This window comes from Hippichthys cyanospilos, chromosome 9 (assembly GCF_059441005.1).
Source record: "Hippichthys cyanospilos isolate Australia breed blue-spotted pipefish chromosome 9, RoL_Hcya_1.0, whole genome shotgun sequence".
Lineage (NCBI taxonomy): Eukaryota > Metazoa > Chordata > Actinopteri > Syngnathiformes > Syngnathidae > Hippichthys > Hippichthys cyanospilos.
In genome coordinates, this window is record NC_142377.1 from 10,400,949 (window position 1) to 10,428,260 (window position 27,312).

General features: G+C 38.8%; 1 protein-coding gene across 1 annotated transcript in view; it reads right to left on the reverse strand.

Annotated features, from left to right (window-relative positions):
- Positions 1-27,312, reverse strand: part of igsf21a (immunoglobin superfamily, member 21a) — a 171,276-nt gene that overhangs the window by 107,360 nt on the left and 36,604 nt on the right. Inside the window, exon 2 of the mRNA XM_088424582.1 lies at positions 1,724-1,836. Within this exon, the coding sequence (XP_088280708.1) occupies positions 1,724-1,836 (113 nt within the window). The remainder of the gene's footprint in view (positions 1-1,723; positions 1,837-27,312) is intronic.

Below are 27,312 nucleotides of genomic sequence, written 5' to 3' on the forward strand. Positions count from 1 at the left end.
TGTATATACTTTCTAAAGCAATAGTGACTTCATTTATAATAAAAAAAAAACAAAAAACAAATGTACACTTACAAAATTAATCAGCTGTATAACCATTGATAAAATAAAGAATGCATCGCTCTTTGTTAGCCAGAATATGTAGATTTATTGTGAAGGAAACAACAACTGGGGAAAAGCACTAAAATCTATGTTAGCGGTTAGAGTGGCTCGCAAATTTATAGGCACGCGCAGGCAGTTTCTTTGTAATTTAAAAATCATTTTTCATAAGGCATTATTTTTAAGTGTTTTGAAAGATGAGTCTGAAACGATATTAAAGTGTTTTGGGATGCAATTAAAGAAAAAAAATTAAAGGAGGGGGACGTCAACTACTTACAGTTATCGCTATTCGTGCAAGGACTTGGCTTTTACTAGCTGCACGAGCTATATTTTCAGTCGTAAGTGTAAAAATAAGTCAACCGCTACTCTGAATAAAAGGTAAAAACAATAAAACACCCAGTCTTTAACGGCGATGACAATCGTCTTATTTCATATGAACTGTTGGAATGCCTCATTAAAACTCCTGCTGTTTTGACAAAGATAATCCATGTTGTTGGTAGTGAGGAGTTGAACTCATAAAGGCAAGAATGTCACACCGCATATCAGCCAACACACCCGTATTAATTTCATGCAGCGGTTTTATGGCCCAAAATAAACTCCTACAGGCATACGCTGTTTTTTTCCGCCTCTTCTTCGTCTCCCCAACAGAAATTTAATTACTGGCAGCAGTTACGCGGCATAGTAAACCGCTCGGGACTTTAATAACCGTCGAATCGCCAGCTGTGAACTATTAAGCAACGGTGGCGACAGCCAGGGACGCTTCCCAAGCAGCTGGCCAAAGTAAAAGTCTGAGGTTTGACACGGCGGCGGAACTGGCACGCGGGACTCTGACTTCCCGTGTCACAAAATATTTTCTTGTTGGGTCATTCTTCCGACAGTACGGATCATTAAGCCGCAATATAACAAGGGAACACCATACAGTAAAACTCCTCTACAACGAAAGCTGCATGTGCAAAAAAAAAAAAAAAACCCAGTGTGAAACAATCTCCATGCATTAGGCTTTTCACTCTTTCTTACCTCCCCCTCCAACAATATAAAACCCTGTTGCATAATACGAAAGGATTTTCACTGCAGTCGCCTGCAGCATAAGTCTAGCTTGGTTTCGCAGCACTTTATGCTCGGTGCGGCTTTCCCCTGCAGTCTGACGATATTCTCCCATACTGTAGGGGGCAGTAAATTGACTCGACAGCATACACACAACACTGCTCTATCACAGAGGTAGAGAATCCAAGTAAATTCAAATGATCTAAATTCTTCTAAGCGGTATTTAGGTCACTGTACTCCTTATCCAGCCCAATCATAAAGGTGTTTATACCGGCGAACATCCCTAAGCTATAGTTCCTCTGCCATGTTTAACTTAAACCAAGCTTAACACACGAAGACAGAATAAAAGTAATAAAGAAATAAATATGTGTGAAAATGAATGCTTATTGTAGATTTGGCTATTTTTTTTTCTTTTTTCAATGTGGGCCAGTGGATGGTTTTTAACATGTTCTTTTATGTTTACGTCCAATACATAGATTTGCTTTCATGAAAAGTCCCCCGGGTGCAAACATGATTTTGTTGTGGAGTTCTACTGTATTTTCAGATTACAGATCATTTTTAATGGCATAATTATCACACTCACCCGATACCAAACGATTTCTCGAAGCCTCCCATCCGTCTTGAAGTTGCACTTGAGCGTGACGGTCTCACCCACCACCACAGGAGGCAGCGGCTCGATAGTGACAGTCAAATATCCTGCAACGAAAAGCACACAGGGAAAAAAAAGACACACTTTAATGAGAAAATTGAATGACAATATTCATGCCGCCACAAGATGTTCATGGATTTCAAAGTGTGTAAAGCAGAAAAAGAGGCTGCTAACGACTTAAATTCCACCCCATCTGGTAAAACCAATTTGTGCCGCGCAAATGGCAAGTTTGCCACCTGCGCACAAAGACGTCTGGAGTCATCCCTCATAATGGTCTAATTGTTAGTTGCGAATGACACCGCTCCCATGTTTATTGGTGTGTATAAAGTTTCTGCAGGGGTGCAAAGAATGCAAAGTCTGTACTTTTTGGTGAATAAACCTCTCAACAAGAACCACTGGTAGTATAATTAACAGATTACATGGCAAGGCCTACGTAGACAGGCATAGATTTTTCGATATCAAACTGGTAGTCCTTCGAATGACTCAGTAGCTCTCAGTTTCAAAAAGGTTGGTGACCCCTGCATTATTTCTTCTGGATGAGTCACAGCTTCAGTCTCCACTGATGCATGTCAACACCCGCATTCCTACTGGGAGACGACAAGAACCACCACAGGGAGTGAAAACGGAAGAAATGTTGGACTTGCACCCCCCTGTTGTCTGTAGCTTTCACTCTTCCAAAAAGACTTTGTGCAAGATGTGAGAGCGTGTTTGTGTCTTGTTGCATTATAAATCTTTGAAAAGCCAGATTAGTCAGCCTTGTTCAGAAGTGGCCTAGAGTAAAGTTACTTTCCAGGCCAAGGTGAAACTCTGCAACATAGAGACCACATATTGTTTTATCAAACTGTGTAAACAATTAAAAGAAATTGGTATTGATTAAACACAGGCTGAGAGATGAGCTATAAGGTAGGCGAAAATTATTACCGAATTTTTGCGCATAAGTTTGCAATTTACATTTCCTCATAAATCAACATTGTGCCAAGTAATCCAAAGCACCTTATGCAGGGATGGATGTCAGCTTTTTGATTTGTCTACTTTAATTCAAATTCTTTTCTATTATCATGCCTTCAAACTCTTTCCCTTTGGTCAGGGCTAAATGAAGCGGACCAGACTCAGAGACAACTTTTTCACAAAAACTTTTAATACTCTGAATAACAAAGAAACAAGAACACATTTAAAATGCAGTGGACCCCTGGGTTACGGCATCCCTGACTTGCGCTTTCTTCATGTTACGAACTGGAATACTAAGTGTTTTTGTCCCCTCTTTACAACATTTTCCCCACTTTATGGCATCAACAACTCTGTCATTACCTGTGGGGTTGGCTGTATTATGTTGTGTTGCCTCCCTCTTCAGGCTTTTTATGGTAATTGCTCTTAATTATTACACTATTTTGTTACAAATTTTTAATATGTGTATACAATTTTGATGTTAGCTACATTAACCTAATTACCATAGGTTTCTATTGTCCGCCATACGACGATTTCGCCTAACGATCCCAACTGCAGTCAATTAACTAGTGATATCCCATTGCTTCAAAGTGCACCTATGAATAATCTGTGCCCAAAGGTCTGTAAAACTATTATTAAGGCAAATAAAACGACCCCGGCTTACACTGCAAAACTGTAGGTAATTCATGTTCAGCGTTTATTCAAAAGGAAAGTCACTTTCCCTCTTCGGTCACTGTCACTGCATGCTCAGTTTCTTAAGTTTCCATGGAAACTAAGGGCGCCATGCAGGCTACTTTGATAGATTGCTTTCAACCGGATTTTGCGTGTAAGTCTTCTCGTGTCTTGTCAGCTAACTGCAGTACAATTGCTCAGGTGAGAAAGACAAAGGTGAACAAGGCAAAGAAAAAATACAGCACAGTGCCAAAAGCCACACCTGGTCATACAGGTACTGTTAATTAGCAGCAGCGTGTCTGTCACATCAGCGCATCCTTAATGTGCTCATTAAAAAAAAAAAAGTTAATTAAATCAGTGTGTTGAGGGTTCTCGTCTCTAGAGTCAAGTTGAGGCTCAACCTTAGCTTATCTTCCACTTGGAGAAAATCCCCAACACTTGACACAAAGCCACAAGCTGAGCAGTCTAAACGTTTATTTTGTTGAATTGGCAGAAACACATTTCTCGGAGATCATAATGCTGACTTTTGACTGATGTGGCCCCAGAAGTCATTTATTTACCATTAATCTAAAAGTCATTTGGGAAGTCTGTAGCACAGGTGTCAGATTTCCCTGAAATGTCATTTTTACTTTCCATTGCTTTATCTTAAAACCAAGAGCACTATCTAGAAGGGTAAAAAAATAATCACGTGGGGCTTATGAGGTTTTCATTTTCCGATCACTGATGCTAACCACTAGTCCTGTTTACCCATTCACTGTCAGCCTGGAAAAAAAAAGGATCTTTGACATCTAAAGCCGTCAATGGCAGTTAACCAGGTTATTCTCGAAAAAAAAAAATCAAATGGAATCAGTATAAGTATGCAGTATACATATAAGGCAGCTGTAGCATTGTAGAGCGAGGCAACAGAAATGAGTGGGTGCCCCCTTCCTACCTCGATGGACATTTTCACCTGATGCAACCTCAGAGCAAACAACTCTATCAAGGACAGCTGTCATCCTGACAGTGAACCTGGGGTGGCGCAACAGGCGAAGCAAATCATCGAAATTTCACCATCCTCAACAGTCATCTTGACCAACCTTAGCGGAATCAGTAGGTCAAACTATTAGAAAGACCAAGTCCTCCAAACGACATATACTATAGTAAAAATATTTTTAAAAGAACATTTTTCTGTCAGCGTCAGCCAAAGCAGCAGGGGTAATATTACTTTAGGATTGTGCTATTGTTAAAATATGGGAGAATATATTCTAGGGTACAATATTTTAAAGGTCTGGTGGTTAACTCATGTTGGTGCAGAAAGACATTACGGGCGATCCGGTGCGACATAAGGGTGGGGGGTGGGATAGGGGAAAGAACGGAAACGGTGCAGGGACGGATGGGGAAATTTCAAAAGAGCAAATTGCACGGGTGATGCACTCGTCAGGGCGCTTCACGTCTGGAGGAGTTGGAGCGCTCGCAGGCTGCTCTGCGCAAGCTGGCTGTTCCCACGCAAGCCAATCGCGGTCACGTCATGAATTTCACGCGCCGTAATTGCTGCGTTCTTGCAAAGCGAGACGTGTCTCTCGTTAGGGCCGGGCTAAAACGGGACTATGTGTTCGTGGCCGAAAGTGCACCAAAGGTCATGCTTTGCCGTTGCTTTTCCTCGCCATTGCAGCATGAACGATGGTGAGATTTGTTTTTCTTATGAAGAGGACGGTGTATAAAAAAACACTTTCATTCGTAAGGGCTGTTCGGATTCATTGGTACTCTTAAAATTAAGTTAATCAAATACCGCCATTTGAGTAATCATAAGAAGAAAAAGGTCCCAAATAACTCTAGGTCTGAAGGTTTAGAACATCTTGTGTTCTTCAAACACGCATAGTGCAGAATTTAGAGTTGCCGTTAGCTGATGTTACACGAATGCAGCGTGAATTCGGTGTCACATAGAGACCATATTTTTGAAGGACACACCAAGCGAGCGAGAGAGCGAGCAAATACAAATACAATTCACCCTTGGTTTCAATGCACAATAGAGTGGAATCTCCAAAACTTCAGCAAGTATGACAACCCCGGTAAGTCACCGCAAGCTTCCTCAGACATTGAAAAAATCAAACCTCAACTTTAACCAGTCAAGTAAGAATGCAAAAAAGCCACCCTGGGATTAACAACAGGCAACAACACAACATTATCTCAAATTCTTGTTGTATTGTGATGTCTTTGCTGCCGTTTTCGTTTGTGTTTGGTGGGTGAATGAAAATGCATTGAGGAATTATCATCCTAATTCCATACCGATCATCATTCACCATTATTAAATTTGTGCCCCCTATTTTTATTACGATTGACAAACAAACCAGAATTCCTTCAGCTGCACTCAAACTGATATCCAAAACGTAATTTGAGTTACGCCAGTGAAAGTTATCCTCCTTCGCTTTCTGTGGCTAAAAGAAACAAAGTTGCCCCCATCTGAGCAGCGCTTTTCCATATTATATAAATAGGGATTAATAGACCTACGATGTTATATATATATATATATATATATATATATATATATATATATATATATATATATATATATATATATATATATATATATATATATATATATATAGGTATATATACCTTGTGTTCAACATAAGAGCATTTGCAAGTCAACATGGTCAAAAAAAAGTGTGTGTGAGGTGTTTAATTGGCACATATTAGTCGCTCACGGGCCTCTCTTGTTTTCATCCAGAGAAACAAAACCATCTAATGAGGGCTCCACATTCCTCTTTGTACCATTAATAATAGCAATTTGCCGACGTGCGCGGGGAAAAACAAAAGACATCCGCCAAAGGACCGCCACCAAAATATGTCGGTGGCCATGGTCCGCTGTGATTTATGATCGCTATTGTTGCAACCTGAGAGGAACATAAAGGCTTCATAAGTGTCCCTTCGTCATTGGTAGTCTTTGTTACATGGCACACACGCGCTCTGTGTTCCAACTACAACTTGAGAATCATATAACGAGCTTGTGCTAAAGCTTTTAACAGTTGAGGTTGGTTTTGAATTAACATGCCACTCAAGAACAATATAGTTGTCCCGGAAAACAACAAATACAACACACAGTTGTCCCTTTTGTAGGTGTTGGAAAATGTGAAAGTTATTGACGTCATTCATATCTTCGTTATGAGAAACATTTAAATAACAAAAGGCCTTTATACCCGTCACGGTAATGTACTGTGTTATGAATCATCACACAAATCTTTGAGAAATAAAACGTACATACAGTGTTACCAAGTGAGCAATAATGGTTTGCTTTATTATGAAGAAATAATAAAATGTGCCTGCTTATCTGTCACATTACTAAGATTTCAATCAAAATTTTTCTAAGTAGCTAAAGTAAATGTGACATTTACTTGTCAGTCAGCTTGAGCGTACGCTAGAAATTAATGATAGCGAGCATGGAGCTGCGTTGTACATGCTAACATTTAATAAGTCAAACACGTTACTAATCTTAGAACACAGTTTAATGATATCCAACATATGTTTATTTGAAAAAGATGTATGGGTTTTGCCAAAGGTTTTTTTTCTTTGTTTTCAAGGAAGTTCATTCATGAACTGTTGGCTCAAAAGACTGGTTCTTTTTAAGTTTTTTAGTTTATTTTGGAACAACAGGATTTTAATCAGAATACTTCATTTATAATGAATGTCATATTTGCAGCCAATATTCAATGAAAATGAATACAGTACTTGAAATATTTTACTAATTCCCCTCCCTTCCTACCTCTCAAAAATACAAATGTAATTTTTATAGTTTATTCATCAAAATTTTCAGGGGTGGAAGAGAATAGTTTCTCTAAATGAAGTCGGTGTTCTCAAAATTGTATGGAATAAATCAGCCAACCAGTAGAACTGCAGTGAAGGTTTGCGCACATTAACAATACAGTTAAACCATTTTTAGTCATCCCATTCATTTTGTGGCCATAGACACATGATTTACTTGTCAACGTTGTCTTGTATTTAATTGCAAGTCCAAAGTATATAGCGTCTCACTCTCTGAACATTGATTTGGTCTTTGAATGACGTCAAATTCAGAAGCGTGTCACCGGAATAAAGAGTGATTTTATAAAAACCGTCATACGCACTTACACAAGCATGCTCTTTTCATCACTTGTCAGTCACTCGACATCAGGGCTGAGCTCTGTGTGTGATTATATGTGTGTGTTATGGCCCGAAGAGGAACGGACAGAAGATGAGACATTTGTCTGACAGCCTTTCGTTTTTATTTGTTGTTGGAGGGGAGAGGTGGTGGTGGGGTACCTGCACGTTTAGAAATAAGAGCAACACCAACATTTTCAACATAATACGGACTCAGCCGCATTGTTAGAGTACTGTACCAACATAAGAGTAACGTGACTGAGTCTGTTATTAGGAGAGAGTGTCCCCCGATGGCAAGTAAAATAGTCGCTCAAACTCATTATCGATAGTTCGATACTGTCTTTTTCTGTCTGCCTTTTTTTTTTTACTGGGCGATTCCCCCCTGGTGGCTAGTAAAAAAATAAACTGCAGAAAAAACGTACTGGATTACAAGCTGCAGTGTACAAAGCATGAGAAAAAAAAATAGTGGCTTATAGTCTAAAATGTATGGTATTCATCGAACTGGAAGACCTGATTATTTGATGGAATTTTTAATAGGATCTGCGCATACCAAAATATTCTATTGCTGGAGACATACTTCAGTCTTTACAACTCACAAATTATACTGAATAATTACTCAAAACAGTGCCCAGATGTCTCCATTGCGCATCTGTGCCACCATTTGCAACAAAATACCCCAAGGATTAAAAATTCCAAGGCACTTTATAGCCCTTAATTTTTAAGCCTTAAAAAAAAAAAATAAATAAATAAATAAAATAATGACATCTTGGATATCCTGCTATCATTGTCAGTCTTTTACATGAAGTGCATTCCAGCAGCGCATAATCAACCGGCCGACAAAAAAAACAACACACGCCGGAGTGTTACCCTGTCCAATCGGGTTGATTTACAGCATTTAATGACAAGCACGAGCCACAAGAGTGCTGGAGCGCGGCACTTTCAATCGGTTGCCACCACAATCAGAGGCTCCTCACCCTGAAGGGCTTCAGGCGTATTGTGTCATTGATGACAAGTGTCACAAACACACCGAGATCTCCAACACAGAGCCAAAGTATTGTCATTGCTCCACACACCAAGCACACACCAAGCCACAACACAACAAAGGGCTTTTCTTATGATTTCTCTCTTCTCTTATGAATCCCTGTGAATTTCTTGTATATATATATATATATATATATATATATATATATATATATATATATATATATATATATATATATATATATAAAGGCACACCAGATCATAGGGCGCATACAATAGGAGCTACAGTAGTTGCATCCTGCATCCACTAGATGGAGTTGTGCTAACGGGAATGTCAACAAGACAATCAGATAAGTCAATTACATTTTGTTAATTGAATATAAACCGAATAAACTGTTTTTATTTTTGGAAAGTACTAGTTGAAAAATGGGGAAAAAAATACCTCGTCATTACGTTAAAAGACTGTTTAGATCAATGCCGAGACGGGTTTAAAAGAATATAATTTTAATTAAATATTAATAATGATTAATCATTAATTATTATAAATTAATAGTACTTAATTAATAATGAATAATTCAAATTAAATAGTAAATCATTTTTAAAATCAAACTCCAACCAAAATAAGACGAATATATTGTTTTGTTGACTTAAAAACTGTTTCTGGATTCATCTTATAAAATCTTGCTTCCTTTTACAAAAAGTTGCTGTTACAAATTTAATATAACATGGGATATATATATATATATATATATATATATATATATATATATATATATATATATATATATATATATATATATATATATATATATGACATGAACCCTATGCTTCACCTTAAAATAATAAATAAACCTTGCATATTTTTTTCAGCTCTTCCACAAAAAAAGGCTTCTTGAGTACAATAGTGAGTACAATCATTTTCTGTAGTCACATTTTTCTGTAGGTTTGCCAGAACACATATTAATATACATTTATGCATGTATTTTAATGAAACTTATGCAGAAGATGGGTATGCATTTGGTTCCAATCCAAATTAGAATTGATTTGACAGTCTGCCAGTTTTATAACTACCACAAGGAGCAACAATCCATAAAATCTCAAATAATGATTCGGCATGAATCAAAATCTATTAAAAACGTCAGATGATTCTTTGATCTCCGAAAACGTATTTGAATTAAATAAATAAACAATCACAGACTACAGGCGGAGGTTCACTGGAGAATTGGAAGAATTTCACGGCCATGGAAGATAAGACCAGAATCCACGAGCTGTCCGGGAATGCCGATGCAAGGAGGATAAAATGTGTCGTTAGCTCGTGTGTGTGCGTTTCCTCAGGAGAGTTGTAAAGACTTATATAATCAGGGCATGGGAGGCGGGAGGCGCCAACACAAGACGTAAAGAGCAATACTGTTCCAAGTAAAGCTTCTTAAGATGTCTACTGAATTTTAAATGTGAAACTATCATGAAAGGATTAACTGTAGACCCGGTTTTGCATTTTTCTTTGGCTTTTGATGCTATTTTTGGTGACAGTCATTCAAAAAATGGCATAGCCACAAGTATGCGGAAACGGCCATATCTCATGACCACCAACTTATGGCGTTTCCCATTATATATTAGCATTAAGCTAGCTGAATTTATGGTCGTTTTATGTACTGTACATATAATGTCATAGCAATATTAAAACAACCAAGATCAAGACGTTCGCAAACGTTAAGCATAATCAAGACCTAGATCAAACCACACTTTTGAAGGTTCATAGGATGTCTACTGAATTACAATGTGAAACTAAAAGAGAACATACATATATATATATATATATATATATATATATATATATATATATATATATATATATATATATATATATATATATATATATACATTGTATTTTCTTAAGACCTTTGACGCTATTTTTGGTGATAAAAAGATCGCAGACCAGTAAACGGATGCATACTTCAAAGAGCCATACCATGCTTTTTTGCGAGCCTATTTGTAGCGTTTCCTGTTATGTGTTAGCGATAAGCTCGTTGATTTTAAGGGAACGTCCACATAATGTCGTAGTCAAGACCACACCGGCCTTTTCAGGACTTGAATATTGAGACCAAAACAAGACCGAAACCTTTAGAGACCCTTTAGATACTACAAAGTGATTTACAGACCGCTTGAGACCAACACCCACCTCAAGAACTACAACACTATATAAACAGCGTCTATTATTATTTTTTATTTTTTTTATGACAGGAAACATTTGGCTGAGTGACAATATACAGCTCTATTTTTAAGTATTAATCACATTTGTTTTAAAACAATCAGAAAATCATTGTGAATTACAAAATTCTTGTTCTTAGGTTTTTGATAGACAGCCCTTAATCACAAATTGTTTATGATTCATTTGCAACCCATTTTACGGAAATAACCTTGGGCAATGAAGCCGTTTCACCAAGAAATTATCACATCAGATGTAGCAGTTTGTCCTGGTAAATTTCCATCAGGCTTGTGAAGCTTTCAGAACAGATTACTTGTATTGTCATTATTTCCACTCAAGGGTGGATTATGTCCTACCTTAACAGTTGCATCGCGTATGTTTATTATTCATTTACTTCTATTTAGATGATACAAAAAGTAGCATTTTGACATGTCTGCAGGAGTAAAGCTGTAATTGCATCCCTCCTGTCAGTCATGTAGAAACAACTCAGCCATCTGGCTTCTTGATACGTGCGTTTCAAAAAAAAAAACATCTTGTCATCATCCACTCAGGGGTGAATGGGCTTATTCATAAATATCTACGCCGTCACTTGAAGGTCGGGTGGAGATGGGAAGAAAGGTTGGGGGGAAGGCACAGTAGAGGCTTTTCTATCCAATCATGACAAAGATCAGGGAAAAAAAAATTGGGCTTCATTAGCCACCCCGTTTTCTGATTGACACTTGTTTTGTATTTTCTTTCAAAATTCTTTAATGTACCCTTTTACCCCAAAACATCTTTCATTACCTCACTAGTTTGTGTCATTTAAATATAAATCGTAATTTAAATATAAATTGATCAACAAAATCCCTACCCTGAACTTGGAAAAAGTTAGCTGTTTTCGTCTGATGAGAGGTGCGATGGGAGTAAATTCTACACACACATTTTATATAAGCTATACAGACGATATAAAGAAAATTTACAATTAAAAAAAATAGTATTGGAGGAGTGATTATCAATAAGGGTGGCAAGGGGTTTGACAAGGGTGGCAATCCTTGCCAATCTATAAAACTGCCTATGCGTGCATTGTTTACACTGTTAAATGTCACAGTCACTGTAAAATAATGCATAACAAGCTTCTTCTAACCCAACTCGCTTTGACATTAATAGATTTTCTTTGAGATCAGCGTGACCAACCTTGGCAAGGTATCGCCTGTGCAAAAACGGCTGAATAAATACAAAGCTTTATTTTAACAGTACTATCAGGGAGATAAATGAGAGCCTGTTAGCTAAATGTTATTGCTTTTCACATTTGAACGTCGGCACAAAAGCCTGGAATACAAATGAACCGGTGGCGGAGTAGATAGCGCCGGGCGGGCATCTAATTCGGCAAATCGGCTGAAGACACAAATACAATTGGGCCGTGTCAGAACTTGTCTGTTCTGCTCGGACGCGCAATTCGTTGGCCTTGTAAAACCAAAGTGGACAACTGCGCTGCGCAAATATAAACCAAATCCTCCTAGTTTAATACCCCCCCCCCCCCCAAAAAAAAAAAAAGCAATCTTCCGAATAGCAGTTTATCTTGTTGTTCACCACATTGTATTCTAATTTGCGTAAAAGCCTTCTTGCAGTGCAGTTGTTTTTTTTTTTTTTGCACGTGAATACCATATGGGATCAACTGCAACATACACATGTAATTCCAAGCCTTGTTATTTTCACCTCTGATTCCCGGCTTCTAAAACGTCCAAAAAGGACATATTCCATTTTGTCTTTAATAAGCAACACAGGATTGTGCCAGCGTATTAACAAAGGGTCTCGGAAGGAGCGAGTTGTCGTGGTAACGCGATGAGGGGACCGGCGAGTGCCTCGGCCCGTCACCGTTTGTGCATTCAAAGTGCGAAGCTTCACGCTAGCACGGGTCACCGGCGCTGGCAGGAAACGAGGGAGGGCGGCGCGTAGAAAATGGCCACTCTGAATGTCAAAAATCAGCAAGAGTGAAGTGAGACACCGATTGTGCGTCACTCTAGCTGCACATTCAGATTCTTTTCAACCTGGAGAATCAGAAGAAGTTATATCACTTATATTATTGTGCAGCGTTTTCTTCAGCTTGCGGAGCCATACGTATTGTACCGAATATTATGTCAAGTCAAGCAATAGTGCCCATCGGGGTCACTTACGATCTTGAAGTGGCAGACTCAAATCAAAAATGCTGTACCACACTTGTCTGTTAAAAATAGTAGATATCAAAGGTTTGGTTAGCTAATGGTTAGCTTAAATGCTAATTGCTAACTCAGTGTTGATTATTAGTCACTATGCTAATTGTGAGTAGACATTCCTAGCATCACCTTGATACAAAATTAACAACCCCCCCCAACGTCAATGATTATATCAGTTGAGATTATAACATGTTTATACACAGTTGATCACTCAGAGGGAAATGTTAACTAACAACATAAAAACACTTGAAATGCTATTACAAGATTAAATACAACAAAAAGCTGTGCCACACTTTCTCATATCATAAAAAGAAGACCGATGCCGCATTCAAGGAAGGCGAGAAGTTGGATTCACTCCACTCGGATTGTCCCAGTTCTGACCTCATACTGTTCGAGGCAAACTAAACAACAAAGATGGCAGAATCTGGAAAACTGTTTGTTGTTCTGGTTCAGCGCAACACATTATAAACTCCAGCAGACCTTTCTTTATTATTTACATTATTTATAAAAATGAATGAAAATCTCCTCTTCAAAGCATTCACAACACTGCACAGAATAACTTCATACAGGGCGATAACATATCATCTTCACAAGGTCAGTATAAATCGCACCATTTTGCATGTGATTTTGAAAAACTAAATTAATTATATAATAAAAATAGATGTATGTGTGTTTACTGTAGCTCCTCTGTAACCATAAGAAGCAATGTATATACGTACAGTATATATATATATATATATATATATATATATATATATATATATATATATATATATATATATATATATATATATATATATATATTTATTCTTAGCAGAATACCCGATAATTTGATAGCATTCCGTTACGATATAAAAATACCAAAATATTTAACTGGATACCTATTTTCAACCTTGACCATATCCAATGTCTCACACACACACACACACACACACACACACACACACACACACACACACAGAGTGTACCTCCAGGTTGGTGTCCCCGGCTTACGTTTTTTTGACGTTACGAAGTGGAGTATTACGTTTTTTTGTCCCCTCTTCATGGCATCTTTCCTACTTTACAACTGTCATGACCTGTGGGGTTGGTTGTGTTTATGTTGTTTTGCCTCCCTCTTCAGGCGTTTTTAGGTAGTTGCTCTTATTTTCTGGCCGCGTCAAACTGCCTTAGCCGCAAGGTGTCAGTAAGATGTCAAGTCATGTGTCCCCCACCTCTACTACTTAGCACAAGCGAGTCCAAACGATGTGAACACATGACCATAATCATCGCAAAAAGGCACAGTCACGGTGGCAACTTCATTTTGGAAGCACAAATGAAATGAAGTGTGGCGCACAGGCCGAGAGCCCAAGGACAAGATGCACTTTTTAATTGAATCACACCATCCTTTCATCCTACTGCACGCTGACTTTCTTTGAATACAGCCACCCTTGAGCAAGGCACGTACTAATGTCTCTACAGGCTTTCTTGCACTTTGGGAAATTCATTTCAAGCTTTCAGTGATGCTTGTTGCTTGATGACGTTATTTCATCTCAAGATGTTCCTTGGCAAATCACGAGCCTTCATGATTTGAAATGGTATGACTGTTCACAAGATGGCCAAGGGAACAGAGATCAAATGTCACCTTGATAGATTCATACTTCCTATCAAGGTTTTCACTTAGCAACACAATGTAAGGATGACGGTAGCAATTGAAGAAAAAAGTGAGAAGATGAGAAGTTAAAATATCGGAGTAGGTGAGCCTTTTACTTCAGCAAGCATCATGGCCAGTAAAAACAAATGTTATTTTGGCTGATCCGTCCTCGCTATTTGTTGTTTTTGTCTTTTGTTGTCTAGCAATTGGTTCAAGTCACCAATATTTTGTGAAGCAACAGAAATAAAACATATTTCCTGTATAGTATTTTGGAAAAATAAAAACGTTTGCCTATTTTATGACATTACGCCCCAAATTAGAAACAAAATCACAATTTATGAAAATAAAAGTGCTGTAAAACATTCTTTTTTTTGTTCCGAATAATCAAGTAACAAACACTGATGGCTTAATTGATCATTAAAATAATTAATTAGTTGTGGTCCTAACCTGTTATAACCTTCACTCTTCTTTGTTACTTAATATAACAATAATACTCCGAACAGCATGTTCTACATGACTACATGCTATATATTAGAATAGCATGTAGTCGTAACAAAAGGCAGTACCACGCAACCTGGAGACGTTGTTACCCATCATGCATTGCGTGACAAAACTACGGGTGACATTACAACTCAAAATACATCAAATACACCACATAACCCTTGTGCAGTATTTTGATCATGTTTGGGCCATTTTCTTCCACATCATTTTCCCAGTATTTTAGCTGAGGCATGGCACGCTTCTGCTAGTGTAATAACTAGGTTGTTACACTTATTGTCACCCTCTGGGTGAAATTTCAGCTCCCTAGCGCCTTCTTTCAATGCTTGGGAAACCCATTTAAGGGTTAATTATTGTCACCCAAAGGGATGCTAGACTAAAATGTTTCTTTTTTTTTGACTGATTGTCTTGCTACAAGTTTCTAAGCGTGGACTGATATAACCTGGAGTCCGAGAGCTTTGAAAGTTCCTGGCGACCGCCACGTGGCATGTGGCTTAATGCTAACCTGGACCCTGACACCATGTACCTGCCAGGCCAACAATTCGGCCCCCAGGCAAGCCCGACACCGGGGGCCATGATCCGTGTTTGGCCAGGACATCAAAAGGACCTTACTGGTCCGCGGGATTTCCATCGTCATTCAGAAGCCAAGCGCAGCGGTAGGAATGAAACTCTGGCGCCCATTTATCAGCAGCGCGGCCGGGATTAAAGTCCTGCCAGCCCCCCCGCCGTCTGCGCGGCCAGCCGGCTGCCGACATGCTTTGTTTCAGCTGCTTTTAAGACCTCCCCTGCATCTCAAGATTCACGCTTCAATGGAGTCGCCCGCGGTCCCGAATCACGTTGCGGCAAAAGAAGCATCAAAGTCCTCGGCGGCCAGTCACCTCTGTGAAAAAGAGCTAGCATATTAGCCAGTAGAGCAAAGTCTCCTTTTACCTGCCGCTCGGTTCAGCCTTTACCTTCAAACGAAGGAGAAAAAAGCGGGGACACGCCCAAACCCCATTAAATGCTGGAGAGGGCTTTGGTGCACTGATTAAAATGATGAAATAGGGTCAAATACATCTGAGGGAGATTTGTGGCACCGTCATGCTTTTGTACGAGTCTGATGATGTCAACACTTAGAAGCAGACACAAATCAATCCAGGATGATAGAATTAGAGTTTGGGGAGATTACGGAATATTTAAGATCAAAAATAGTGGAGAAAGTCAAACTGTTGGCAATAAAAACAGCAAGAAAAACAACTATATATCTGTCTTTTTTGCTTTTTTTTTTAACTTGTGAAAAAGGGTTAGGTGAACAGAGTTAATAACATTTTCAGAAGCTAATATTTTACGGTGTTCTCTCATTTATACAGGGGTTGAATTTCAAAAATGACCCACAGTACTAGTGTATATGATACCCATAAAGTAGAGGTTGATTTTCTGTTTGTTTATTTTATATACATTTTACTGTCTATACTGTTTTTGTTTCTTAAAGATGCTTTTTTCCATAGTTTGTTTCCCTTTATATTTTTTCAGTTATCCTGAATGTTTTTTTTTTTTTTATTTTACTCTATTTGTATTAATTTTTGCATTTTTCACAATTTATTACATCCTTTTTAATTACATTTTTACATTGGACATTGTAACTCTTTACATTGTGCATGTCATATGTACTTTTTTGCTTTTTTTCACTTCTCACTTTTCAAATCTCAGGTTATAATTTTCTCAGACTAGCATTAACATTTCCTCTAGTTGAAATACACCCTGGAAATTCAAGCTTTCGAACACTGCAAAAACAACATTTTTAAAACTAAAAGGCCACGAGTTTAAAACAAACGGCCATTTATCCATTAATCTGTTTATACAGCACTGTACTAAACTGGATGAAAACCCCACTGAAACATAGCACAGTTTGATTGTTTTTAATTCAGTGACACTTTGTGTACCACTTGAATAGTGGAAGGCTTTCCACTCTTTGTATAGCTGCTCTAAATAATTGGAAGCTTTCAGTACTCAAACACCACAACAAGAGCAGAAGTGTGAGTGAAAACAAAAAAGGTTGAGCAGCATTACTCACAATCCTCTATTTTCTTTGTCCATGCCGAGCGTACACTTGATTGATTTCAAATGCCTGCCTGACACCTGCTTTTCCATGCTCTTGCTTTTACTGACCATCTTCATCAGTTTCAATCTTCTCAAAGTACAGGCCGTGCTTTAACCTTTCGACTGTTATGGAACATATGCGTCTGCATCGCATAACCTTTGGCCGATGTTACAAACATCCCACAAGGCACTTAACACCTCATACGCCCACACGTCGAGTCAGGAAGTCTTTCATGAGGTTTCTACTGTACACGCTCGTACACTCCTGCTGGAAGTCGATCCGTGTCAATTATCTGGAATGTCGAGTCTAATTGACAGGAATGTATTGTAATTGCTGTGCTCGGTTGCACCGTGCTTATGTTAGACAACCATGTCGGCATTGCAAACATTTCTCTAATTAAATATTAGCATATTAGTGCTCTAATGAAAGCTGCATGACACGGGCTACGCTGGATTACGTTTCCTTGATTGACGTTAGGGAAAATTAACCGGCATTTATGTTTTGGTACACATTATTTTTCATGAGATGGGAGTAGACTTGATTAATTAACAGCGCTGTGGGCCTAATTGTCAGTCACTTAATCCGATATTATGTCTATCGTATAGGTGATTTCACAGGTGGCATCGAAAATCTTCTGTCACGTATATTGGCAATGAATTGGTCCATGCTCATTTTAAATTTGATTCTAAATCTTCTTTATATAGTCTCCATAGTGTGTATAAAAAGTGTAGTTTAATCCCCATCAAGAAAAAAAAAAGTGTTTGTCGGATCACCAGCACTCAAGGGTTTTATTGATCAATTTAAAACCAACATTGAAAGACCCAAAGATCAGCTCATATTCTGGTTTAGAAACGGTTATTGGCTGCAAGTAATCACACTGAAATAGTCTTAATTTTTTGTTTTTTTCAAAATTTCAGCAAAAACAGCAACTAGAGCTATTTCAGAACAATTAAGACTGTTTAAGGATTTTGTGCCGCTACCTTTGCCGACACTTGCAAAAAATCACCCCTCGGTCGGTTCAGGGTTTAGGTTTTTACAGTTTCAGGGTAGCATGTTTTGATTTGCTGATCAATGCACCTGACCAAAGCAGCTCTCTTTTGTTTTGTTCATAATCTCTCCGCTAAGGATATTTGTGATTAAATTGCGAGTCAGTTTACAACTTGTGGCTCGTAAACATACATTGTACTGCTCGAGTTTTGTCCAAAAGCAATATAACCATCGTATTTACATACATTGTTCTGCTCGAGTTTTGTCCAAAAGCAATACAGCCATCGTATTTGAGCTCTTCTAAAAATAGCTCTTTTGCACAATTGCAATCAACCCTATTTTACTCATCTCAAGATTATGATATGTTATTCACGTGACACACGTAAAACTTGCAAGTGGAATGCAGGGAATCTAGCCATAATCAGAGTATGTTTGCGGATATGTGCATTTGTGGTTGCCTAAGGAAGTTATAACCTCTGCCCTTCCAACGGAAACCTTCAGCCGCCCCTCAAACCACCTAGAACTGCCAGTGGCTTAACGCCAGAACAGTTACCATTTTACAGTTAATAAAAAGCAATAAGAGAACTCTAGAATTCCTGATGACTACAAAATCCCCAAGTATGCGTATGTATGTTTTTGCTCCTATCTTTCAACACTTGAGGATTGATTGGCACCTGGTGTGATCTGCTTCTTTTGTTCTATTGTTCATACTCTGACAAACTCAAACCATTGCACAATTGATGCAAGATTGTGAAATGTACCCTTCACTGGCATCTCACCTCACTGCAGCGAAACCAAGCTTCATAAGGCTAATGGAATATGTTCTGATTGAACTAAAAAGCTATTGCGTTCTGCCAATCACGGGTTTTGAGCTTTTGTCACCCTTGCTGCCCGCTGTGGCTACGTTTACACCGAACATTGATCACAAGAACACGTTGAATGTCCTGTGGCTATTTCCTATTAGTCAGTCAGTGATCCTGCTGGAAATCAAATATTAGTGGGGTTTGGATCTTATGAAAACGCTGTTGAAATCTCTTCGCCAAAAAAGAAAAAGGAAATATCACAGGCCGATATTGGAAGTCAGTGGATGGTACTCCTTAAAGAACTATGGTTTTATCGTAAACTCTTGGATAATATGCATGTAGAGATTTGGAGTAACTTCAGTCTAACTAGCCCAATTCAAGTTTACTGTCCCTTGAGAGACTGTCCCTCTATTTTCTGCACTATTAGAATGAGCATCACTTATTCCTCCTTAAACCTGTTGATAACAAATGGATTGTCTTAAGGACAATCTGGACAGTATATGCAGTTTTGGTCTCGCTTAAGTTTCGATCTACAAATCTCTTGGTTTTGTCTTTTCCCGACACTTAAAAGTCTTGTTCTTGATACTCGCAAAGACTGTTGAGTTCAGGGTTGTGTATTCCCACTTGTATATTTTGTGTAGTGTGTGGCCCAAATACTGAACTTTTTTCTATCTCCCAATATACAGGTGCACAAAGCATTGAAAAAAGCACCTACTCTTAATGATGCCCATTATTTTTGGAAGCTCCAAAAATGGGCAGTGATGGCTCAAAATGGTAGAAAATTACCTCTAAAATCCCTGACAAAAAGCATAAACCAGCAGCATCTTTCCCAAATCATACCAATTCATTCCCGCCCACCGCTGGCATTACATTCCTCAGTTCTTCCTCTAATTGCGCACTCTTGTGTTCCTTCAAGGGCTTTTCTTTCTTCCACCTTCTTTAACCTTCAGAAGCTGATGCATTTCTAAAGTGGCTTGGGAAAGCCAGCAGCGGAAAGCGCATCCTATCACTCTTTGCAGGTTCGGCTAAGGAAGCAGGAGGCATTGGTATTCACAGCTGTCCCTCCATTTTGGATGGCGCTCGGAGCGAGGATGCAGCCAAGTGCAACTCTGACACACACTCGCCACCCAGCCAGTAACCCCTCCTCTTCCCCCCCATCAACCTCCACTGCTAAAAGACCTACTGTGTTAATTGGGCCAAACTGCATTAGGGATGGTAGGGGAAATTAATGTAAGCAGGCATAGATGGATCACATCTGGCAGGTTCAGGGACCAAAAAACACAAACGCACTCCAGAATCTTAGCGCCTGGTCGCAGCAGCCAAATGAAACATCACCATGCACACGCCCAAATCTGCATTACACAGACCTTTGTCCGATGTTCGCAGTATAGCTTTAAATGTTATCGGGAATATAAGTTTGGCCCAAAACTCAGACAGTAACCGCACTGTTGGAGGGTTTCCAACATTCAATTTCAAAATCTAACTTTTACATTTGGGAGAATCTTCTTCCAGATTAATAAGAGGGAATTGGCAGTGAATTAAATGAGCTCAGAACAGTTCTATTTACATTTGATGATCGTTTTCGCTTAACACGGAGGCGGTGATGCCCACTGTGAGCAATACGCTTTTTTAAATGATTTTTTTTCTATGTGTTGTAGGTAAGACGCTAACTGGCAAAAATACAAAAAAAAGTAGGATAACAACAGCTAACTGGCTAAAATAGGAATTAAAAATATTGGTGAAGCGCTAGATAGCTTAACTTCAAAGGACGATGATTGTGATTATATGAATTATATGCTAATTCATATAAGAAGTGCAGTCAAGAAGCTAATTTAAGTGCATAAAAAGTAGAATACATCAGTAAAAAAATGGTTAGCAATAATGCGGGAGAAGAGTTATTGGTGTAATTGACTAAAATGAGCTAAAATACAAAAAAACAGGTGATGTAATTAGCTAACTGAAATTTAGAAGTAGGGTAAAAAGCGTGGTGAAAAAATATAAGAACATACTGTATGATTTTTAAGGGATTGAACAGCTTACCTTACCTTAACTTAGGATAGGTAAATCACTTTTTAAGTGTAGAACAAATAGTTAGCTTGAAAGCTAACTGGCTACATGTAGATTTGTCTTCAACTTGGTAAAGGAAGAATAGCTAATAGCTAAGGTGAAATGGTGTTAAAAAAGCCTGGACGTTATCTGGCTAAAATACATAAAAGGCAACGCAGGCAAAGAAGATTATTGACTAAAATGCTGAAGGTTAAAGAGTTACAGAATTTTCCGCCTGCTGATGGAAGAAGCCTCTGTCAGGAGCTAACTTATTCGATACAAGAACAATCAATCACAGATCCTTCCTTCAACACCACTTTTTGATGTTACAGAACGGATAACTGATCCAGAAAATCCTGGGCAAACTCCTTCACAGAAGCCGGATCGATAAGTCATAAAACACAATCCAACGTTGTCCGCTCCCCACACGATGAGGAGGGAGAGAGCCGCCACTTTGTCACCTAAAATATTAAGAAAACTTTATTTGAATTTTATGTTGGTCTCTTTTTTCTAATCAGCCCTACAGATTGATTGATGGACACCCAAGCAAGAGTACCTCCATTTTCAATTCCTGCTGCGGTAGCAATATTCCTTTATCTTCACGGCATTGAATAAATGAAAAGTTTTGCAAAAGGCTTAAGATACTCAAAAGACCCGATGGCCGCGACGCTCCCGCCGACGCCATTTGGATCCAATTGTTGTGTGATGGTGTGAGAAAAATGAAAATCACAATCTGGACGCTTCTGACGGCAGACGTCCAACCCTTGGACGAGCAGCGTCTCAACAGACAAGGGCTTAAAAAGTTTTTATTTACCGCATCTCCGAGAGAGACAATATTATTTTTGACAGCTCTTTTCAAGCCTGTGAGCAGGCAATAATTGTGTGCAGCCAGAGGCGTGCGGGCGCTCGGGCAACTGCCGACAGGTAACACGTGTCACAGCGATCCGGGCTGCTAAACGCTCGGATACTTTCTCCGCTTGCTCGCCTCGTCATTTTATTGGACTTTGAGCCAGCCACTGTTGGTGTTTTCTTTGCGTGTCAAAAATAATTGAATTTGTCTGAGACGACAGGCGGCGTATACATATGGCACGTCGCTGCCAGGAAATAGACAACACAATCAAACAACGTACGTAATTATCTCTAAATAAACAAGAGGCTTCAGCCGTTGTACACACATACTAATTGATAGGAGGGATCATTGGACTTTATTCAGTGTTATTCTGGTAGTATCGCTGCATTTTCATTCATGCATGCGCTACATCGTTTTTACATATTCAGCAATATTTCGGCTACTCGGTAAACATCCGTTACTTGAAAACTGAGTCCAAGTCAAGTCCGATTCAAAGTCAAGTTCAATCTCACAGCGTTCGTTTCATTTTTCGATATCTTGGAATCATTCTAGCCATGTGTGGAGATAAACAACAAAGATGTTTGACAAAGTGTTGTGTGTTATATTATCGGTGGTATTTGTTGTGTCTGTTTTTTCTGTTCTGGACTTTTGGCACATTTGGGGTTGTTTGGTCTTTTCTTCATTTTAGTTCTTGTTTCCCTTGTCAGTATCTTGGTGTGATTGCATCCTCCTGTGCATGTTAACCTACTTCCCTTGTATTGTCCAATCAGCTTCCTGTTCCAATTGTGTCTTGCCTAAGTGTTCCTTGTTGTCTCATCAGTTTTGAGTGCATTTAGTTTCCTGTTGGTGGCTCGTTCGCCTACTGGTTAGCACGTCCACCTCACAGTTAAGGGACCCGAATTAGAATCCAGCTGGCTACGGTCTTCCTGTGAGGAGTTTGCATGTTCTCCCCGAGCCCATGTGGGTTCTCCCCGGGCACAGCTTCCTCCAACACTCCACAAAACATGCATGACAGGTATATGACATACTAAATTGTCCTTGTGCGTGATTGGATGCGTGAATGGTTGTTTGTCTCTGTATGCCCTGTTATTGGCTGGCAAGCCTAGTGCCCAAAGTCAGGTGGATAGCATACATATAATTTCACACATTTTGTTGCACTTTTGTTTTAGTAGTAGTAATTAAGTAGTAGTTAATAAGTTGAAAGTTGACTTATCACTTTTTTTCTTGAGCGAATGTTAAAAAGGATGCCATTTTAAATACACCTATACAATTTGGATAGATTATAATCTTATTCATAGTTGGATTGGGCAGTTGGCAGGCGTGAAAGGTTTACTCTTTCCTAAGGGGAGCTTTGCAAAATATAATTGAGAGAACCGTTGGGTAGACCCCAAAATCGAAAGTGTGCCTAATATTATGGTGTGTCGTGTAGTACGGTACTTTGTTAGTAAGTTATATCATTGGAGTCACACCCCACCAAAAATCAAAACTAAAAAAACATTTTGGTTGCAACTGTTCTGCATTCTATGCCACATGAGCCTCGGTCTTCTAAATGTGATAGATTGAATATGTGTGCTTTTATTGTAAATCAGGCGCTGGCGGTATTTGCGTGATGGGCCAAAATGTGTATCGTACACATTTTGAGCGATGGCTCAGAGCTAAAAGATGGAGGACATCTTCCTCTGCCAAACCTTATCCGTCTCCACTTGCCTCTTTAAGCAAAGCCATCTCAGTAAGGATGGCGAGTGACATCCTTGGCAAAACCATGAACTGAGCCACAAGGTCGACGAGACGCCAGGGGACATTGGGTGATCACCGTTGGGGAGATGAACAATCGGGTGTGAACGTAGCAGATCGAGCGTGCCTTTCATTCTGCAGCGGGACACTAAAGGACTCGGACATTTCTAAGATGGGACATTTGACTTGTGCAAGGGCGAAAGCTCATACAGTACATCATTTCAGAATCAACATTTTCAGGGTTTGAATTACTGAAGTTGTTCCATGCACGGGCAGATTTGATATCAATCAACCAACATCTTTATCCCGCCCATCCCTGATGCTGAGATGCCGTACTTTTGCGGTCATAACGGCGCCAATGCGGTTTTGTTTGCCAGGAGAAGATGCCAAATTGTACGGAGCGTTTAAAGGTAAGTGTCTCCTAAAGATGACCGAGTGTGGCATTTGTTAGGCGGGACGAAAAAACAAAAGCTGGAAACGGAGTTCAAGTGTTGTGATTTTGCTGCTATAACAGTGAATCACTTTTAAGTAGTGACATTTGCAAACAATTATCACCGGCTGCCAAGAAGCTGCAGCTGTTCAAGTTGAAGAAGCGTTGCCATCACTCAAGAAAATAAACTATTTGACCTTCGTTGGGAAAGCTTCTCTTGTCAGATATAACGCGTTCCCTCAATAATCACTGAGCTTACATTCCAAATTCTATCTGCCGGAAATAAAATCCATGAAGTAGAGATTGAATTTTTTTCTCTTTTTATGGTACATTTTTTTCATTGCTTTTTTTTTTCTCTCTCTCATTGAGGTTTTGGGTGTTTTGTTGTTTTTATAATATTTCATGATTTTTTTTTTTATTATTTAGTGTATGACTTTTTCCTATTTATTATATTTTACTATCTATTTTGTTTGCTATGCATTTTTTTTGTTACTTTCTTTTTATTTGGTTTCAAGTTTATTGTGTCTTTCTGTTTATTATTGTGTTTTTCTGCTTATTATCCATTTCAGTTATTTCACCTTTTTTTGTTTATTGTGTGTTTTCCATTATTGTCTTTTTTTTTTTTTTACTTTTAGCGGTGGGAGAGTTAATATATGTCTGGCTGTAAACCTCCTCACCACACACCAATATTCTTTTGTCAGACAAGTGTTAATATTTTCTCACTCATTTCTTTTTTTTTCATCAAAAGTCAACTCTTTGTTGTGGTTTTTTTCAGTTACTGTTTTTTTTATCATTTTAAATATGCCTTTTTCTGTTTTTTATCCATTTATGTATTTAAAATCTCTTTTAAATGTTTTTTTATGTGTTTTAAGGTGTTTGTTTACTATATACGTATATTTCTATTATTATTTTGTTTGTTCTTTTATACACAATACATTTTTTTTATTTTAACTTACCTCTTTTTTTTTTAGTTTATTACATATGTTTTCATGCTGTTAAACCCCTCGCTACACACTTAATTTACTTTTCTCAGGCAGACATAAACATTTTTTCGTGGTTCTCTCGGTTTACACGCTCACAAAGAGCAAATATTTGTATAGTAGCCCCAAAAAAATTGCTCATAAAAAAAGCATGAAGCAGAGAGACTGTGAAAGTTGAAACAAGTTTTAGCAAGAAAACGCTTTGCTGCGAATCCTTGATATAGAACTTGTACTGCATACTGTATACACAGTCAAGAGTCTCTCATTTATATAATTTTAGAGTGTTTATTTTTCATTGACTCACGAATACGCCTCTACGTACAAGGAGATCAGTGCACTTAAACAAAGTTTGTTTGTAGGAATATGGCTCTCACTGTGGAATTCATGCTGATGGAAATCAAGCTTTTCAAGGGCTTTAAGTCAACTCAAGTACTTTCAACACTATTTGTTTTGTGAAGTACATTTCAGAGCAGCAATGCCAACAAAGGTAAACAAACTGATGTCAAGATAAAGCGCCACAGTAAAAATACAATAATCTCTCGTGGTGTTCCATGTGTGGCCTGATCATGATTTGACTGAAAGGTAATAAGGGGGTGTTACTATTAGTTAGAAAAGGATAAACTTTCCTACGAAAACAAATCAGTGAACAAGCTTTAGATAATAGAGAACGTGCTTTTTTTTTTTCTCCCAGCAATCAAAACATCATACGTTTATTTGCTGGCACAAAAAATGAGCGGAAAACAAAAAGGTGCGAACCACGCAAGCGAGTTCTATGCTATTATCATGTCTCCTTAGTTTCTTTGTGAAGTTTTCAAAGTCACACAGTAAAACTCGACTTGCTTTTTAAAATGACAAGCAAATGATGACCTCCCTCTGTCTGGCGCTCGCTCTCTGACAGGTGACATGTTATGTTCCAAACAACAACATCTTGCCTGTTGTACGCCCATGCGCAAAAACCTGCCGGCGACAGTTAATAGCTCCTTTTGTGTGCTGTCAGTTAACTTGACGACACAATCCTAAGTCGGCCCATTGGCTTTGTAGGCAGTAAGTGTTGGCGGCTGCAAAGCGGGGAGGGCCGAGTGCCCATGCTACGATTCTCTGATTCGTCACATTTGTGCTTCCGGGGCCACGGGTGGATAAGAAGAAAAGAAAAGAAAAAAAATCAACATACGATGGAAAAGATGGCAAATGTGTTCAGGACCATCACTTTGCCCTTTGCTGATGCCATTAACCATTTTTAAGGCCCTATTTTACAGCTCTCAAAATGTTTGCCTCCAACAGCTGTTGTTTTTCTTGGCTAACCCCTTTGACGGCTGTTCCTCAATTACCGTATTTTTCGGACTTGAAGTCGCACTTTCTTCCATGGTTTGGTTAGTCCTGCAACTTATATTGTGGTGCAACTAGTATGTATTAGATTTAGACTCTGATTCTATCCATTCCCCTACCTATTTTCAATACCCTCGTATCCTCAGTAGGGTCGCTTGCGTGCTTATGCCGTTCTCAGTGGTGTTCAGGCAGCAGGCGGGGGGCACCCTGAACTGCTTGCCAGCCAATCCCAAAACACACAAAGCTTAAGAATCATTCACACTCACAATCACACCTAAAGACAATTTAGAGTGTCCAATATATCACATATGCATGTTTTTTAGAATGCGGGAGAAAGCCAGGATGCTTGGAGGAAACCCACGCGGGAATGAAGAGAACATGCAAACTCCACACAGGAGGGAGAGTGGGTTGGGGAGGGATTTTACTGAAATTACAGTCAGGCTATTCTCCTTCACAAACGAGTCAGTGAATGAACGTATGTCACTTCTTTTTCCCGTATAAATCAGTATGTGATTTTCAAACAAAATCAGTGAGTGAATCTTATTTCCTGTTCAGAACGAGTGAAAATACATGCTGATGGTCTGTCCATCATCGCGGACATACATGACTCGATTTTGTGTGTTTAAAATAAATGTCAGGCCTATCAACAGTGTAGTGTTGACCAGTGCAGTTTGTTTCTGCTTCAGAGATAAAATATTCATAGCTTATATTTGTGCATTGGGTTTTTATTGGTTTATTTTATTGAACTAAAGGTTGCTTGTTCAACGCCGACCACCTACGTCAGTGAGTGAATTAAAAGACCTTGCGCTATTCTAGTGAAGACTATTTTTCAGAAAGCTTTCTGTTTTGTTTTGTTTTTTTAACCCTGAACTAGTATACAAAGAATCTTCATAGGCAAAAACTCCGACGCGTACCTATGGAAGTTCAGTCAAAGGTATGACGTTCTCGGCACAAAAAATACATTTCAAAAAGTTCACCTTGTGGTCCCATTCTATTGGCCGACATCCCTGGCTTCTATTCTTGGTTTTTGTTTCGATGCGCCAGCCAGAC